The sequence below is a fragment of the Microtus oregoni genome, unplaced genomic scaffold (genome assembly GCF_018167655.1).
Source record: "Microtus oregoni isolate MIOR12 unplaced genomic scaffold, Mior012 000332F_ref0000167, whole genome shotgun sequence".
NCBI classification, from domain to species: Eukaryota; Metazoa; Chordata; class Mammalia; order Rodentia; family Cricetidae; genus Microtus; species Microtus oregoni.
Genome location: NW_024544978.1, coordinates 7216 through 27187, shown reverse-complemented (window position 1 = coordinate 27187; position 19972 = coordinate 7216). Strand labels below are relative to the sequence as shown.

The window sequence follows — 19972 nt, the reverse complement described above, 5'->3', positions numbered from 1 at the left end:
TCAGCACCCTTGTCAGATGGCTCAAAGACATCTGTATTATTTAGTTCCATAGAATCCCATGCTTCTGGTCTCAGATTACTTGTGCTCACACGCACATATCCACATTAAGACACATACACAATTATTAAGTTTATTAAAAGTAATTAGAACAAGAGAAATGAAGACGTGACAATGACAGGGAAAACAATATTCATCATTAAGGGTTTCAACAGTAGTATACCAGACAATTTGGATTTTAAAAAAACTTACAGCTAGGCTAGAGGTCACGTATTTCTAATTCCAAGAGTGATTTAAACTCAGGAAGCAGAGGCAGTTTCAGGCCAGTCTGGTCTATATACCAAGCTGGATATCAAGTTTGAGGTCAGCCAGGATACACAGTTAAGACCTTAACTCAAAAGCAAAAACTAAAAAAGAAACTCCCTGTAATTATCTAACCAAGATAATCAATATTTTCATCTTCTTTTTAAAAAAAATATTTATTTATTTATTTATTATGTATACAATATTCTGTCTGTGTATGCTTGCAGGCCAGAAGAGGGCACCAGACCCCATTAAAGATGGTTGTGAGCCATCATGTGGTTGCTGGGAATTGAACTCAGGACCTTTGGAAGAGCAGGCAATGCTCTGAACCTCCGAGCCATCTCTCCAGTATTTCCATCATCTATCATCTCTTGGTGTTGACAACTTTCAAACTTTTCTTTAGTAGATGTAGGATCTTGCTATATAGCAAGAACTGGTCATGAACTTATGATCATCCTGCCTCAGGCTCCCAAGTACTGGGAATACAGGGTACACCACCACACATAGCTAGTAATTCATAAAATATATAATCATAGTGTGTCATTCTATGTTGAAATCATTCATGTTAGCTGGGTAAGTAGGAACCAGAGGCAGGGAGGATTCTGAGTCTGAGGCCAGCCAGGGCTATATAATGAAGCCTTGTTTAAAAATCTAACAAACTACATTTATGTTGTATACTTTTATGCATTCCCAGTTCAATTACAACTTCAAAAGCAAAACCAAAATGAACAATTGTGGGGAAACTACGGACAACTATCAGGTGGAGAAGAATATTACTGTGCATGTTTGTGAGTAAATACTTTGAAATTATAATGAATTTTCCTTGTTTATGAGATTATGTGCTTATTCAGTAAATAATTTGCTACAGTACACATACTATATACCTAGAACTGAAAAATAAATATTTAACTTTTTTAATAGAGTTTAGAGTACTATGCCTAATCATGAAGAACATTTTAAGAAGTTAATTACCAGCCTGGTGGTGGTAATGCACGGTTTTAACCCCTGGACTTGGGAAACAAAGGCAGATGGATCTCTGTAGTGTGAAGCCAGCCTGGTGTACAGAGTGAGTTCCAGGACAACCAGGGCTACACAGAGAAACTGTGTTTGGAAAAACAAAACCAAAAAGTTATCTTCCAGAACCCAAGAAACAGAGGATGATAGGAGAAATGAGTGCCATTCTTTGTCATGTTACTCACCTGTATCGACCAACCTTCACCCAGACAATCTCCCTATAGTGTGGTTTTTTGCCAGCCTTACAGTCATTGCAATACCAATTTCCTTCAGGAATATCAATGTTTAGGCACTCACGATGGAAAGCAGCAGGACAGGAGTCACAGCACAGAAGACTGCCTCCTAGAGGAATAGGGAAACCTCGCATTAGACCACAAGAGTCCATAAAAAGTCCCAGCAGAAATGGCTTTTGCTCAGCTCCTAATCAATTATTTTTTTAAAAGATTTTTATTTATTAATTATGTATACAGCATTTTCCCTACATATATGCTGCAGACCAGAAGAGGGCACCAGATCTCATTACAGATGGTTGTGAGCCACCATGCGGTTGCTGGGAATAGAAATCAGGACCTCTGGAAGAGCAGTCAGTGCTCTTAACCTCTGAGCTATCTCTCCAGCCCCTAATCAATTATTTCTAACTCTAGCCAAGGGCTTAGTAGAACACACACAGAAAGACTACTCTATAACAATATGCCTTTTCTAATATTCCTGAGCTCCAAACTCACATCAAAAATTTTCATATTAGGATAATAAATAGTATATTTTCTACCAAAATTAGTTATGATAACAAGATGGTATTTATGTGCATAAATATCAATATAAACATTTTCATTATCCCAGCACTTGAAAGGCAGAGGCAGGCAGATTTCAGTTAGTTAGAGGCAAGGCTGATAAACAGAATGAGTTCCAGGATACCCAGGAACGTTCCAGAGATACCCTGTCTCGAAAAACAAAAAACAAAAAAAAAGAAAAAAAAAAAAAGGTGAGCGAGGCAATAGTGGCTCGCCTTTAATCACAGCACTCAGGAGGCAGAAACAGGTGGATCTCTGAGTTCAAGGCTATAGAGTGAGTTCCAGGACAGCCAGGGCTGTTACACAGAGAAACCCTATTTCAAAAAAATTAACAAAACAAAACAACAAAAACAGAACCAACCAACCAACAACAACAAAACAAACAAACCCTTTCCTTCTAAGACTATTTATAGCAAATAGAGGCCACAGTATAACAAACACACAATTAGGGGCTGGAGAAATGACTCAGAGGTTAAGCGTATTAACTGCTCTTCCAGAGGGTCTGAGTTCTGTTCCCAGCAACCAGATGGAGGCTGACAATCATCTATAATGACATAGGATACCCTCTTCTGGCAAGCATGGAAACATACAGATAGAACACTGCATACATAATAAATATACATCTTTTTTTTAAAAAAAAGGCGTAATTAAGTTTTGTGTATGTAGCTTGTGTGTTTGCATGCACATGGAGGTCAGAGGTTGGTGTTGGATGGATTCTTCATCACTTTCTACCTTATTTTTTATGACAAGGTCTACTGAACCTAGAGCTCACCCATTCTGCTAAGATGGTTGGTTAGCAAAAGAACTCATGCCTGTCTCTGACCTAACAATACCATGTTATGAGAATGTACCTTGTTTCTACATGAGTCTGGACTCAGTCTGTCATGGCTGGGATTTTACGAACCAAACCATCCCTAAAACCTGAAAATTCGATTCAGCTGGTGACAGGAAGGTCTTGAAGTCCTAAGACCTTATCACTTCAGGAATTCACTTTCCTTATTGAGATCTCAATTTCCCAGTAGAAACATTTTATAATGAGCAACAGTTGCTCTTGAGACCTCAGCTAACAAAACACATAACCCAGCAGTACCTCCATACGCGTAGCTGTTTCACTCTTTTCAGAACACGGCAGTTTCAGACACAGAGTTATCAAGTGCTTGTAAGCAGGGTGTTTGGCATCCCTATTGAACCTGAGTTTCTTGGTTTATAACTTATAGTCTCCATTTGCTATCACACTTATTAAAATTGTTTAAATAAAGTTGGTTATAGACTTAACACAGTGAGAAAATTTTAGGTGATCTCTGGACTTGTTTTTAACTTTTATGACTGAACTTCCTTCATAGGCTGTGCTATTTCATTTTTCCTTTGTATTGTTCTAGAATTTTTTTTCAACTTGGGCATGGTGGTGAATGCCTTTAATAGAGGCACACTGGAGGCAGAAGCATGTGGACCTCTGGGAGTTTATGATTAGTTTGGCATACAAAGCAAGTACATAAGCCCTGTTGTAAAAAGAAATATACATATATAAAAATAAAAACTTTCTTCAGAAGTTGGAAAGATGGCTTAGTGGGATCCAAAGCATGGGCTACTACTCTGGCAGAGGACCAGGGTTTGATTCCCCAGCAAACACATAGTTACTAACAACCTTCTATAACTCTAGTTCCAGGGGAAATGACTCCCTCTTCTGGCCTACTCTGGCACTGAATTCATGTGATGTACACTAAAGATTATAGGTATGCCCCATCACATCAATTTATATAAAGTCCAATGCTTTGGGCATGATAGGCTAAGCAAGCACTATTCCCAGCCTCAAGTATTATAAACTAAAAAGGATACATGAGAGACTGGAGAAATTTATCAGTGGGTCGGTCATAATGGGCTTGCTACAAAGTATGAAGCCCCAAAGTTAGGATTCCCAGAACCCAGAGAAGCTAGCCTGTAACCCCAGCACTGAGTACTTGAGACAAGCAGATCCTAGGGACTCAACAGCACACCAGCCTAGCCAAAACAGATTGACTGAGAGATCTTATTTCAGGGTCAGAGAGATGAGCCAAGTCTGAAGACCTAAGCTTGATATCTAGGACCCATATGGCAAGAGAAAGAGAAGTAACTCCTGTAAGTTGTCCATATATTCACTGCAATACACATTAAAATATAAAACACTTGATAATCCCTTTGAAACCAGTCAAAGTTAGAAGTCACATCTTACCTTCTGAGCACACAAAACACCAGCTGACATTAACATGCTCATGATTTCGGCAGCCCCGCCTAGGGGTGAAGTGATTAGGGCAGATGATACTATTAGATGCAAGGATTTTTGACCCAGCGGCAAGACAAAAGTCATTAGCATGGTAGGCCACAGGACATCGGACACAACGCATCAGACGACCTACATTTATGGGAAGAAGAAAAATGGGAGAGAAGCAAGAGAAAAAGATTACATATGGAAACAAAGTGCATTATGAAAGTCTATTTGCCAGCGGGGAGAAACATGGCTCTTAAACATGTAATTCACTATTAAGATGAAGAGAGGAGCTCTGTGCTAGTCCCCAGTGGGAATAGGACTGCACAACTGTAAATACACCTGCATCTGCAAGGAGACCATGATCTACGATCCAGATGACTGCCTCAAATCCTGTAACATCTGAAATAAGTAAATTAAAACGAATGGACTTGGGAGGCAGAGGCTGGTGGATCTCTGTTGAGTTTGAGGCCAGTCTGGTCTACAGAGTATTCCAGGACAGCCAGGGCTACACAGGGAAACCGTCTTAAAAACAAAACAAAACAAAACAAAAACAGAAGACAAAAGCAACTGAACAGTAGAATTAGTCTTTGCTTATTACTTTATGAAGCTTATTTCCCAGATGGATCTCTAATATACATCAGCAACTAAAAACCAGGATCCAACTACTTAAATCTATATGGTAGAAGAACTAAAAGGGATATAAAGTGTATTGAATAGGAGATGTTTTCAAACAAAATCTCTAATGATATCTAAATATTTTAAGCCATCAGCTGGAAATTCCACAGAACACAGCATGGTATCCATGGGAATTCATTACTCTACTTGGCCACAAATGTTGCTACTTTAGCAAACTGACAAGCAGGATGCTTCAGACTGCACTTGAAAATAAGTAGTAGTGCCCAAGAAACCAAAGTCTTACAATTAGATTGATTTACATCAAAAAAAAAAAAATCCACACCTTTAGAAGCAGATACATTGGCTGGATTAGCAGCATGGCAAGTTATACAGATGTGCAGGGGGCACCGGAAGCCCTTGTTCTGCATGACAGTTGGTGGGTACTTCTGGACACATTGTTCATGGTAAAACTTTCCACATAAGGGCAGAAGGCACCTTTTCACATCTTCCCCACTCTGTTTACATACAAAACAGGTATGGATTCCTGGAAAAGGAAAGAGGCAACAGATTAATAATACAAGAATATATTCCAATCAAAGTCGTTAGGAATAAGTTAGTGAAGAACTTTATAAAATTTACCAAACTGACAGAATCTGACTATGCACAACTTTAGTACCTTTATAAGTGGGCAATCTGGGCAGGCAGTGGCAGCTCACGCCTTTAATCCCAGCACTTGGGAGGCAGAAGTAGGTGAATCTGAGTTTCGGACCAGCATGGTGTACTGAGAAAGTTCCAGGATAGACTTCAAAGCTACACAGAGAAACCCTGCCTCAAAAACAAAACAAAACAAAAACAAACAAAAAAACTAAAAAAAAAGTGGACAATTTGATCTGATATGTGTTTATTGGTATGATATAACAAAGTGTCATATTATACTGAGTACAACACATTTCTCTCAAAGAAAATCCAGCCTCTAGATCCAACTACATTGTAGGTGATAAAGAAAACACAGGAACAAGGTGGACATTAAATGCTTCCTCTCAAGCCTTATTCCTGGCTTGTATGACAAAAATCCATGACAACGCGCACTGGTGGTGCACGTCTTTAATTGGAGCACTCAGGAGGACACAGAGGCAGGCGGATCTCTGTGAGTTTGAGGCCAGCCTGGCCTACAAGAGCTAGCCCCATAACAGACTCTAAAACTACCGTCTCAAAAAAAAAAAAAAAACACCACAAACCAAAAAACAACCCCCCCCCAAAAAAAGAGCCATGACAAAGCAAGCTATAAAATAAAGGGTCTATTTTAGCTTACAATTTCAGATTATGGTCTATCACGCCAGCAAGGTGGCAGCAGCTTGACGCAGTCAATGTCTTCCAGTCAGGAGCAGACAGCAGGAATACATGTGATGCACTTTTAGACTGAATTTTGCCACATCAATGAACTTAGGGCAATTTCCTATAGATATGCCCACAGGTCAAGGAGATTTAGACAATTTTCTGTGAAGCTTTCTGGGGAATTCTGAGATCTGAACTTAAGAAATCCACTTGCTTCTCTCTCTCTCTCAAGTGCTAGAATTAACGGCTTGTACCACTGTGTTCAGGACAATTCTTATCTCTTCTCAGATGTTTCAAGTTGACAAAACTATCACAGCCAGTTTTTTTTTAAAGAGTTTTATTTATTTATTTAGATTTATTTGTTTTGTATACAGTGTTCTACCTGCATGCATGTCAGGAGGGGGCAGATCTCACTGCGGATGGTTTACGAGTCACTATGTGGTCACTAAGAATTGAACTCAGGACCTGTAGAACAGCCAGTGCTCTTAACCTAAGTCATCTCTCCAGCCATCTTTTAAAAAATACCTTTGAGACATATGGAAAAATCTGAAAATAAAACCAGGAATACTACAACTCTTGAAAATAAATTGGATTTTCTTTTCAAAGTCCTGTTAGAAGACTTCAATAAACACTTATAGATTCTTCGTGTATGTACATGTTTTAAGTGGAGGTTAAGGTTGACATGGGAGGTGTCCCTCAGTCATTCTCTACCTTTTATTTTTATTTGTTTGTTTGTTTTTTGAGACTGGGTTTCTCTGTGTAACAGCTCTAGCTATCCTGAAACTCACTTTGTAGACCAGGCTGCCCTCAAACTCACAGAGATTCACTGGGAGTGCTAGGATTAAAGGCATGAGCCACTACTGCCCAGTGTCTACCTTTTATTTTTTATTTTTTTTAAAATTATTTATTTATTGAGTACAATATTCTGCCTGTGTATATGCCTGCAGGCCAGAAGAGGGCACCAGACCTCATTCCAGATGGTTGTGAGCCACCATGTGGTTGCTGGGAATTGAACTCGGGACCTTTGGAAGAGCAGTCAATGCTCTTAACCACTGAGCCATCTCTCCAGCCCTACCTTTTATTTTTTAAAAAGATTTATTTGTGAGTATGTGTATTTGTGAGGCCAGAAGAGGATGCTGGATCCCCTGGAACTTGAGTTTCAGACAGCTGTGTGCTTCCCAATGTGGTGCAGGGGAATGAAGGCAGGTTCTGTGAAAACGCACTAAGTCCCAGCCCCGCCCCCTCTTGTTTTCTGAGACACTGTGGCTTATTGATGCTCATATGGTGGCTAGATAGTGAGCTCCAGAAACCTACCTGTCTGTCTCCCAGTGTCTGGGATTACAGATACACATAGCCATGCCTGACCAGATGCTAGGAATCTAAAATCAGGTCCTTACACTTGTATGGCAATTATTTTATTGATTGAGCCACCTTCCTACCTGAACACATGCAAACTTTTTGTTCCACCATTATCCATGTACACAATGGAAAGTTAAGGAAAGAAAGAAGTGGGAGGGGAGGGAGAAACCCTGCTTTGGAGATATAGCGGAAGGGAACAGGCCAGCACTGAAAAGCAAACCTGAGATGATCCCCTATTACAGTAGAGCAGGAAGAGCCATGAAGTAAGAAAATGTCTTCATACTTTTTATCTGTCTGGAAGCAGGTAAAATATCTTAGGAGAAAAAAAAGACTTATTTATGAGTGCTCTATCTGCATGTACACCGTTATTCCAGAAGAAGGCACTAGATTCCACTGTAAAGGGTTGCTGGGAATGGACCTCAGGTCTGCAGGTCCTCTGGAAGAGCAGCCAGGGAAGTGCTTAAGCACTCAGTTATCTCGCCAGCCCCTCACCCCCAGAATACCTTATACAGTCTCAGGCTGAGGATACAGTGATACACTGATTGCTGAGCCTACATAAGACTCTGAATCTAACTTTCAGGCCTAGAAAAAATAAAAATGGAAATTGCTCTATACTTCAAATCACACATACAAGTTACTATGAAACAGATTATACACATAAATATGAAGACAGAAACTATAAAAATCACAGAAGATGTACTGGAAAAAAGTGACACCGAGTTAAGCTGTATTTCTTAAACATGACATAAAATAATACAAATGAAAGTTGATAAACCAGGGACCAAAGATGGCACAGTGGTTAAGAGCACATTGATTTCCCTTCCAGAAGGCCAAGGTTCAATTCCCAGCAGCTATAATACGGCATCTCAAAATCACCTCTAACTCCAACTCTGGGGAACCAATGTCCTCTCCTAGACATTGAGGACAACAGGCCTGCAGGCATACAACATATACATATGTATGTATGTAAGTATGTGACAACAGGCAGGCAAAATGCTAATACATATAAAATAAAAACCTTTCTAGAAGTTGACAAACCAGACTTCTATCAAAACTTAAAATGTCTGCTCCTTTGAAGACATTAGGAAAATGAATCTAAAGATAGGCATGTTAGTGCACACTTTAAATTCCGAGTTTTAAATCTTTTAGACCTTCTTTCTTTCTTTCCTTTTTTTTTTTTTTTTTTTAAGTTTTTAAAGACAGGGTTTCTCTGTAGCTTTCAAGCCTGTCCTGGAACTATCTCTTGTAGACCAGGCTGGCCTCGAACTCACAGAAATCCACCTGCCTCTGCCTCCCAAGTGCTGGGATTAAAGGCGTGCACCACCACCGCCAGGCAGACCTTGTTTCAAAAACAAAAAAAGACAATGAACCTACCAGAGAACTACAAATAAAAATCCTGAGCCATGAATAATGGTGTATGCTTGTAATACCAACAATAATGAGCTGTCCTGGAGAATTGAGAATTTTGTAGTCAGCCTGAGATCATGTCTCATAAGACAGATGGACACATCTCAGTGGTAGAGCTGGTCTACTACACACAAAAACCCAGATTCTGCTTCCCACGACCATAAAATAAACCAAAGTTCCAAAGACTGCTAAAAGACGGCAAAAACTAATATAATTGATGGAGCAACATGCAAAGGATGAGGAAGGCATGAGTTAAAGGTCAGCCTGGACACCACAGTAAACCACCAACTGAAAACAAAGAAAAAAAAAAACCAGAGGATTGAAACAAGTTTAAGGGCAAAGAGACCACATGGTCAGGGAAAGGACATTTTGGATGTGAGCCTAACAATAGAAGCAAACAAAACACAGGCAAATGTAGCACGAATTCTAATTGGTATTAATAATAAAAACAGAGTCAGATATTAGGGGGTGAAAGCTGAAGGATCAGAGAAGCTAGAGTTTTTTTTACCTCTTTACCAATGATCAGACCAAAGGGGCGATCCTGTCCACAGACTACACTGAACTTCTGTCTCTTCCCGCTTTATATTCCTCTTCCGGCCCAGCCATATCACTCCTGCCTCCACCTCCCTCGTGCTAGGACTAAAGGTGTGGGATCCTAAGTGCTGGGATCACTTTTGTGTGAGCTGTTTCTCTTTTAGACAGATTCAATCTTGTGTAGCTCAGGGTGACAGAGATCCCTCTGCCTCTGTCTCCTGAGTCCTAGAATCAAAGGTGTGCGCCACCACTGCCTAGCCTCTAGTGGCTTAGCTCTGTATTCTGATCGTCAGGCAAGCTTTGTTAAAATACAAATGAAATATCTTATCAATACAGGCAAATCAGATTTTAACACAGTAAAAAAGCTAGTCATGGTGGCCCACACCTATAATCTTAGCATTTGGGAGGCTGAGGCAGAAGGATTATATTTAGAAACATTTACCGAGTTTGAGAGCAGGTTGAACTGCAAAATGACTGTCTCAGAAAAAAAAACAAAAAAACCCAAAAAAGGTAAAAATAAAAAACTCCAAACGCCTAAAAAGAAACAGTGAACACAGGGAAAAAGAAATTGTAAACTGTACATTAACAAAGAAACAATATTTTATATATATAAGTGTCAGCACTGGAGCTATAATGTCTTCCCAGGGAAAGGCAAATTGAGAGGAGGAACTGTAAGGTAAGGGCAGGATGAAGAGGAAGAAGAGAGAGGGGAGACAGTTCCAGGGAGTGTAGAAAGAACTGTGCTTTAGGCAGCATGGTAGCAGTTATCCATCAGCTGCTTTTTTGTTACACTATCTCTGCCTCACCCCTAGCTACGGATGGTCAGATAGGACCTCCACTGGCCACAACAGCAGTGGGAGGAGTAGCACAAACACCAGAAAAAGGAGAACAGTGGAACATTCTGACAGTGGTAGATTGGCATGAAATACACAAAAATAAGACACAGTAGAAAAAGAAAAAAGAAAACAGTTTATTGCTACTAAGGAGTCAGCAAAAAGCATGTGATCAAGCTCAGAGGAGGTGATGAAGTACCCCAAAAATTTACAAATGCAGGAAAGTGACCAATTTCCAATGGCTTGATGGAATGATTATGGCCCAATGTAATTTCAAAATGCTTTTCATTAAAAATGATTGTTGTACTGTGTAATCTCTACGAATAAAATTTTGCATTCATTGTACAGCAATATCATCAGGAAAGGGCAGTGTAAGATTCAGGCCTAAATCTATTATTCTATTTTTTTCCCCTATCGTGGCTAGCATTCTCAGAAAGATCCCATCCGTGATACAGACAGAAAGCAAAGGTGCATCTAAACACGCCTTTTTCTTCATCCTGATCTCTATTAAGACCAACCAGTGTTTCTAGGTCCTGATAACACCCTATCTGAATAAATCTTTTCAACGCTACAGGAGCTTTCTACACATAATCTCCAGAATCCTCTCAACTTGGGAAAGATTCCTAATCTCATTCAGAATTCTTTTGCTTCTGTCCTGGGCCTAGAGCTGATGCTCTAGTGGAAGGGAAGAAAGCATCGAGTTGAGGGCCAGCTTTCAAAGACCCTCTGCTTACATTTCTGGCTGTAAGGCCTCCTGAATCAGAGGAATTTTGTCTATAGGACATCTGAAGAGATCTTGGGTCCAGGGTTAGGTTAAACATTTTTGCCCTCCAAATAAAACTGCTTAGACTTGGAAGAAATTAAAGAAGCAAAGGTGGGAGGAACTCATATTTACATATCTTGCAGGACAACCTGAAGATCATTATTTTCTTTTGATTGAACCTACACTGAATATTCAAAAATGGAAATATATAGTTAATAAAGTAACATTTGAATCCTTCAATGATTCAGCTGTGTATTATTGTACAAGTTATTCCTGCCTCATCTGTATCATGGACCTCAAGACAAACTGGACACTGACTATTAAGGTAATAAGATCATAGAGTCCTTGCCATTCATGTAATTCCTGTAGCTGAAGGTATGCATTCTCCAGCTATATTAAACATACTCCAATCATAAGACAAGATACAGCATTTTGTTTGGCAGCCACTGAGAGATGGGAGATAAGGAAGTCCTCCTTAACAATCACTGGAATCTGCTAATGCAGTAAAGGATGGCTAGCCATAGTTTTGTCTGCCTAAACTTAGTTAAAGTCTGAGCAGGTGTGAAACAGATGGGTCAAGTGGATTAACACTGTTAAGGAATCAGGAAGATCAAAGAGAGAATTTTTCACTGAGGATGGTTTTTTTTTTTTTTTTAAATAGATTCTTGGGGACTGAAACTCATTTTCTGAGAAAGGGTTTCTCTGTAGCTTTGGACCCTGTCATAGAACTCGCTCTGTAGACCAGGCTGGCCTTGAACTCATAGAATTCCACCTGTCTCTGTTCTGCATCCTGAGTGCTGGGATTAAAGGTGTGCACCACCACTGCCTGGGTCCTGCCCCCCCCCCCCCCCGCTCCCAAGATAGCATCTCAAGGGATTGCAGCAATGGCTCAGCAGTTAAGAGCACCAACTGCTCTTCCTGAGGATACAATTTTATTTCCCAGCATCCACAAGGTAGCTCACAATTATGCTTAAATTCCAATTCCAGTAGATATGTTTCTTCTTCTAGCCTATTCATATACCAGGCATAAGTGATTCATAGCCAGGCATGTATGCAAAACCCTCATAAACTGCAAAATTTAATAGTAACAAAAGAATACACACTGCCGGGCGGTGGTGGTGCACGCCTTTAATCCCAGCACTTGGGAGGCAGAGGCAGGAGGATCTCTGTGAGTTCGAGACCAGCCTGGTCTACAAGAGCTAGTTCCAGGACAGGCCCCAAAACCACAGAGAAACCCTGTCTCGAAAAACAAAAACAAAAACAAAAAAAAAAATACACACAGACATAAACACAGTATCACACACAATCAAACAAAAGGATCTTGCTGGGTGTTTTGACACATGCCTTTACTCTCAGAACTTAGAAGGTAGAGACAGGCACCTCTATTTGAGTTTGAGGCCAGCCTGGTCTCCTTCAGGGTTATGGAGAAACCCTGTCTCAAGGAAAAGAAAAGAAAAAGGGATCTAATATGGTAAGTCCATAGAGGTCTTAAACTCATAATCTGCCCGATTACATGTGCTAGCTCAGTGTATGCTATGTACACCTCAACACAGGTATTTTAAGAAAGAGTAAGCTAGACAGAAATGTTGGCTTACACCTACAATCCCAACACTCAGGAGATCAAAGCAGAAAGAATGAACTCAAAGCAAGCCTGGGCTATGGTGTGAGGAAGAGGGAGAGCAGAGTGGAGAAAGAAGGGTGGAAAGATGATCTACTGACATACCCTTTTTAACAGAGATGGGTCTCAAAGACATTACCACACTTGAGCCACACAGAAAGTACTACACACTGTTTGATTTATATGCAACTCTTAAAAACATAGCTTTACCTTGGGATCAGTTTATTCAGAGTTCATTTCAGAATGATAAAGGCAATTCTATTATTCTATAAGATTCCTCGAGGGTTAGGACCTCACAGTACCCACATCTGCATGTACAATAAGCTCCCTGTTGTCAGAAAGCGGCATCTTCAATATACCTTTGTCCTAAAAAGACTAAAATTCCGACGTCATCAACTTTACCTGTGCGACACTCATTGCAGATAAATTTTCCTCGCGGCATCTCAGTTAGGCCAAGGCACTCCAGGTGGAAAGCCCCACAGCATTGAGCTTCACATAGTAACAGCTCACCCAGTTTTTCACAGTTCTGTAAAGGAATAGAGATTTGTCTGTAGAAAGACTTTAGAAAACTCCCAAATGAAGAGTCCTCATAAGATCAACAGCAAAGAAAAAATCTGTGAAATTCCATCACTTCTTCAACTAATATTAATAATTACTTCCTATATGCCAAGCACAAGAAATTCTCTGGTTTTTAATGGGGACAGATGACACAAACAAATGAAAACAATAGTTGTCTTAGTTACTGTTCTTGTTGCTCTGATAAAACACCCTGACGAAAGCAATTTAAGGGAGAAAGGTTTGTTCTGGCTCATAGTTCAAGATATGGTCTACTCTGGTGGAGAGGTCAAGGTAGCAGGAGCTTGATGCAGCTGGTCAAACATCGTTCACATGAGAAATCAGAGAGCAATGAACTACTTTAGCCTAGCTCACAGTCTGGAACCTCAGCCAAGGGAATGGCACCATTCACAGTGGGCAAATTTCCCCACTTTAATTAATTAAGCTAATCAAGATAATTCCTTAGAGGCAAGACCACAGAATAAACAATCCCTCACAGGTGTACCTGGGAGGTGATTCCAAATCCTGCTAAGTTGGTAATTAACACTAATAATAACAACACAGGAAAGAGTTCAGAAAATGATCAATATCAATTAGTATTAGGCAGAGAATTCAAATAGCTAACTTGGCTTTGTTTATGAGGATGACATCTTAGGTCAGAGTCTGAAAGTTCACAGTAGGTTATGACAAAGGAAGGTAGCAAGTAAAAAGCCCACAGGGAGGAAAATGTAACTGAAAGACACTGTTAATTTACTGAAGTGAAGACAGGTCATAACTGGCAGTAAATGACATAAAAAAAGGGAGGAGGTCAATAATTTCAGATTTTAATCTAATTGCAAAGAGCTTTGCTAAGTGAGGGTTGAACTCAGGTGTTCATTTTTTAAAAGATTCCTATAGCTGGTTACTGGAAAACAAACTCAAGAACAAAGCTAAGAGGAGACAAACCAGACAGCTGCGCAGGAGGCAATAACAGCCAATTGGACTTGGATCCTAACAGTACCAAAATAAGAGCCCTTTGAGATATATATCAAATTACTTCATAAAAAAATATAACCCTTCTCACCCCTTATCTTTTTGTCCCTCTCACTGGGAACTAAACACAAAGCTTTGGGCCCACCAGGAAGAGGGACATAACATCACTGACATAGACAGTCTCATGAAGACATGATATCACTAAAAGGAAAAAGAGCCTTATGAAATGAGGCTATTATATCTAATTATGAAAACCTTGGAAATTCCCAATGTTTCTTTTTAATCCCATTGTATCTACAACTGATTCACAACAACAACAACAACAAAAAAAAAAGCAGAAAAAAATTAGCCTGATACCATCAACTAGGAAACCCCCATACCCAATCTGTGAATACCCATGTCCTTCATACAACGAAAACTGCATATTGTATACACAATCTTCTTGTATACTTTAAAACACTTATAAACTCTAATCTTTTATGGTATACATGCTGTGTAAATAGTTGTTCCTTAAAAACAGAGTAATGAGGCTGAGGAGATGGCTCAGTTAGGGAAGAGCTTGCTCTGCAAGCATGAGAAAACAAGCGCATTCCCCAAATCTATGTAAAAAGCTAGGCATGAGGCTGGAGAGATGGCTCAGCGGTTAAGAGCATTGCCTGGTCTTCCAAAGGTCCTGAGTTCAATTCCCAGCAACCACATGGTGGCTCACAACTATCTGTAATGAGGTCTGGTGCCCTCTTCTGGCCTGCAAGCATACACACAGAAAGAATATTGTATACATAATAAATAATAAGTAAATATATATATGAATAATACATAATAAATAATAAGTATATATATATATATATATATATATATATATATATATGAAAAAAAAAAAGCTAGGCATGGTGGTGCACACTGCAAATCCACGCTGGATTTCTTGATCCATCTGGCCAGGCTGCCTACCTAAACATCAAGTTCTGGATTCCAGTAACAGACCCTGCCTCAAAAATCAAAATGGACAGAACTGAGCATGGTGGTGCACAGACCGAATCCCAATACAGAGGCAGAGGGATCTCAGTGAGTTCCAGGACAGCTGGGTCTATACAGCGTTTCAGGTCAGCCAGGGTTACATAAAGAGACCTTGTCTCAAAGGGGGGAGAACACTCTACTTTCGACTTATGGCTTCCACCATGCATAGGCATGTATATACATGAACACAGTCATGAAATACAAACACCTGAACATAGACTCATATGTATACCCCTCCAAATCAATCTATATTCAGTACAGACCCAACTATTAACTATTACATAACAATATAAACAAGCTTTCCCAAAGTATTTTTTCATCTATACAATTGATTTAGTCCACAGAAACCAAAATCTACTATCCATTAAAAAAAAAAATCAAAAGAAACGCCGCTAATCCCAGTACAAGGGAGGCAGAGGCAGGTGGATCTCTAGTTCTAGGCCAGCCTGGTCTACAGGTGGGTGGGGGAATAAAAGAAACAAAAGGTCTTGGTCACCTAAATAAACAAGCAGGAAAATGTTAGGGAGACAGGCAGAGCTTATCTTTCTTACCTTGACTTTCCTATTATCTATTACTTACAAAACAAAACAAAAATTCGTTTTGTATATGTACATACATACATAGAGGGCCAATGAACAGTTTTCATATAGTAAGCAAACACATTCAGTTTAAAACATGAAAATGTCAATTACAGTACAAACTGAATATGTTATTCAAATTAACTACATGGTTTACCATAACAGCTTAGTTGGGATATCCATATCATATACTTTTGAACTCGACACTTGACAAAGGAAGTGCCACAAATAGTTTATATCAGGATCTGTATGTCCTAATATACATGCATGCACATCACATCAATACAGCAAGCCTGGACCACAGGGCTACCCTTTGTACCTACTATCCCCATATGTGGCTTAAAATGGCCATGAACGTCATTCTGTCAATATCTCCCTCCCAAATGCTGGAATTAGCCGGGCGGTGGTGGCGCACGCCTTTAATCCCAGCACTCGGGAGGCAGAGGCAGGCGGATCTCTGTGAGTTCGAGACCAGCCTGGTCTACAGAGCTAGTTCCAGGACAGGCTCCAAAACCACAGAGAAACCCTGTCTCGAAAAACAAAAAACAAACAAACAAAAAAAACCAAATGCTGGAATTATAGATGGGTGTAATCACACCAAGCTTTTTTTTTTTTTTTTTAAAAAGGCAAGGGTCTCACTGTATAGTCACTCAATGGCTTAGAACTCACTATGTAGACTACCAGGCTGGCTCGGTCTTCTGAGTGCTAGGACTAAATGTGAATCCCATCTAAAGTGACAAACATTGTCTTTTAATGATCGGTGTAAAATGCATTTACATTCTGACTTGTTTTATCAATGATTAATGAGCAGAGCTGCTTTTCAGGATCAATACTGCACTTGGGAATTAGTCCAAATATGGAAAGCCCCACTCCACCCCCATTCCAAAGAGACAGGGGTTGTCCTAGAACTCACTGTCTACACCAGGCTGGCCTTGAACTCAGAGACCTGCCTGTCTGTCTCTGGCCTGGTTCAGGTGGACATTTTTTAAAGAAAAGATTTATTTATTTATTTATTTATTTATTTATTTATTTATTATGTATACAACATTCTGCTTCCATGTATGCCTGCACACCAGAAGAGGGCAACAGATCTCATTACAGATGGTTGTGAGCCACCATGCAGTTGCTGGGAATTGAACTCAGGACTTCTGGAAGAACAGCGAGCGCTCTTAACCATCTCTCCAGCCCCTAGATATTCTTCATGTAACAGAGAAAAATGCAACGAAGAGACAATAGGATAAAACTGCATCTATCACAGCAACATAGCCTGGACCTGTTTTACTTTTTAGTAGTTTCAATTAAAAACAATAGTGCCGGGAGCTGGAGAGATGGCTCAGAGGTTAAGAACATTGCCTGCTCTTCCAAAGGTCCTGAGTTCAATTCCCAGCAACCACATGGTGGCTCACAACCATCTGTAACGGGGTCTGGTGCCCTTTTCTAGCCTGCAGTCATACACACAGACAGAATATTGTATACAAAATAAATAAATATTTAAAAAAAAAAACAATAGTGCCCTGGCGGCAGAGAAGGGAGCCCAAAGGAAGCAAACATCTATGAATTTGAGCCCAGCCTGGTCAACACATGAAGTTCCAGGCCAGCTATGGCTACTAAGTAAGATTTCATCTCAAAAAGAAAAGAAAAACCTAACAACAAATAAATACAGCAGCAAAGAAAGTTAATCAATCACTAACACGCTTGACTTGCAAGCAAGAGACCTGAGTTCAAATTCAAGCAGCCCACATAGCAGTGTGCTTGTACCCAGCAGTGGTGAGACATGAGAAAGGACACACAGACCCATCTTCTGGATGCTCATGGTTGAGTCAGCATGGCCAATGTCTAAGTTCCAGGCCAAATGACAGGCTCCATTTCAAACAAAGTGTTGGTCACCTGAGGATCTCCACTCAAAGCTGTCCTCTGACCTCCATGTTATGCCCACATGCACCTGCACATCCACCCATATGTACACACACATACACCAAGCGCCAGGTTTTCATAATGTCAGATTTTAAGAATTTGCAAAGGTAAACCAAGGAACTAATAACTCATAAAGCCAGAGAAACACCTCACAAATAATCAGCACAACAGTTAGGACTCAAAACAATTAGGTCTGATTCCAGGATGCTCTGCTTCTGGAGGTATATACTCATAGGCCACAAGGACAGACTGTAACCAATAGTCAACTAATTCCTTCTCTTTGCTTATCAAAAGAGACAAAAGAATTACAGCCTGAAAGAAACTCAAGGGGCTGGAGAGATGGCTCATAGGGTAAGAGCACTGACTACCCTTCCAGAGGTCCTGAGTTCAATTCCCAGCAACCACATGGTGGCTCACAGCCATCTATAATGAGATCTGGAGCCCTCTTCTGGCATGTAAGCATACATAGAAGGAATGTTGTATACATAATAAATAAATAAATCTTAAAAAAAAAAAAGAAACTCCTCAGGAATCATCCATAACCATTTTCTCTAACCAAGATAATAAGGTCTTTTAAGAGATAAAGGGGGTTTCTCAAAAAGTACACATGCAACAAAAATGAGACAAACATTCCCTACCTGACAAACATTCTCCTTGAGTGCTGCTCCTCCACCGCGTTCACCCTGCAATTTTTTGGATGCAGACATCCCAGGATCATGTTCTACACCATCTTCAAGAATCTCCTTGGGGCTGGCAGCAGTCCTGTGGATCATCAGTTCTCCCTTGCAGAGAAAAAAATAACACCCCACATCTGTATTATTGATGTCTCTTCCATATGACCCCCTCCTCCCTCTGGGCTGCTATTTGTCTAGCCATCAAGCACTTACAGATGTTCAGCCAATCACGCGGGCGGACTGCATGCAATGTTAGTTCTAACCCTGCTGTGATTGGACGGGTAGTGGGCGCCTCATGCCCTGCCACTAACTGCTCTGAGGCTTTTCCACTGGAACTTTTTGAGCTGTTCCACTTAAAGGTTTCACTAAGGGAGAGAAAACATTCTTAAGTTTATTTGATTACTTATTTGTCCTCCAGATCCGTGTTTCCTAGGCAATGCCCCCTTGGGCATTCTATTCAAATTAGAAAGAAAACACTCAGCAGCATCTGTGATGCTCAAAAACTGGATCTAATTCTATTTTTAACTTGAATTCAAAAGCTCTGTAAAGACAGCTTTAAATGCTTTTCAAGAGCTGATGTTTGTAAACATCCCAAACTAAGCAACTGATGGTCAGTAAATAAGCATATGGAATTTCCCCCTACCTACAGCAGTCTGAACTTTAATGGGGCACTATCTAGGTTCATTCATATTATTTGGTTACTTAGACTGTACTCTCCAGTTTTAGAACAACTTCACTTATTAAGGCAACACATATATAATGATTCTGCTATCTCAAGCAAAAGGGCCATTATCCACAGTTGCAATTTGTACTTTGCTAGGACTGGGCTCTCCATAAGTCAAGATTCTTTAAATCTTCAAGGAAGAGGATGGGCCGTCTAGCGTGGAAGGTGGAAAGGTGAGGAACTGAGTGATACCTCCGAGCGTGGAGCCTCTTTTGAGGAGCCGTCCTTTCTCACTTTTTTATAGTGTACTCTGGCTGTAACATGCCTTTGTCGTTTTCGCTTCCTTGGTTTATCAAATATCTTGGTTGTGCCTACAAAAGGAAAACAAATGTTACCTAATAGCTAGCTACTCAAATATATGTTCAGCAACTTTCATCCTTAAATTAAGGATCCTTAAAAGCTATGGTAAAGTAAAGTAATACCTAACTCAGAATCTACTTATAACTGAAGTGTCTAGAATACTAAAGCAGATGTAAATAAATAAATTACTTATTGGATTATTTTTGGGAGACAGACCTCCTCTTGGCTGTGGTACAGGCTGGCCATGAATTCAAAGAGATCCACTTGCCTTTACTGGGATTAAAATGTGTACCATCACCCCCAGCAGTAATAGGTTTTATCTTATTAAAAAAACTATTACTTAAGACATAAAGCTAAAAACTAGCATTTATTTTCAACAACTATAGCTATGGTTTTATTCTAACTTAATTACAATAACTTAACAGGA

At 40.0% G+C, this 19972-nt stretch overlaps 1 protein-coding gene across 1 annotated transcript in view; it reads right to left on the bottom strand.

The window, feature by feature from the left end:
* Positions 1 to 19556, bottom strand: part of LOC121445703 (histone-lysine N-methyltransferase, H3 lysine-36 specific-like) — a gene marked incomplete at its 5' end in the record, with an annotated part of 40466 nt that extends 20910 nt beyond the window's left edge. Inside the window, 6 exons of the mRNA XM_041647849.1 lie at positions 1500 to 1656; positions 4315 to 4494; positions 5309 to 5509; positions 13217 to 13340; positions 18486 to 18629; positions 19438 to 19556. Of these exons, the coding sequence (XP_041503783.1) occupies positions 1500 to 1656; positions 4315 to 4494; positions 5309 to 5509; positions 13217 to 13340; positions 18486 to 18629; positions 19438 to 19556 (925 nt within the window). The remainder of the gene's footprint in view (positions 1 to 1499; positions 1657 to 4314; positions 4495 to 5308; positions 5510 to 13216; positions 13341 to 18485; positions 18630 to 19437) is intronic.
* Positions 19557 to 19972: the final 416 nt, after the last annotated feature.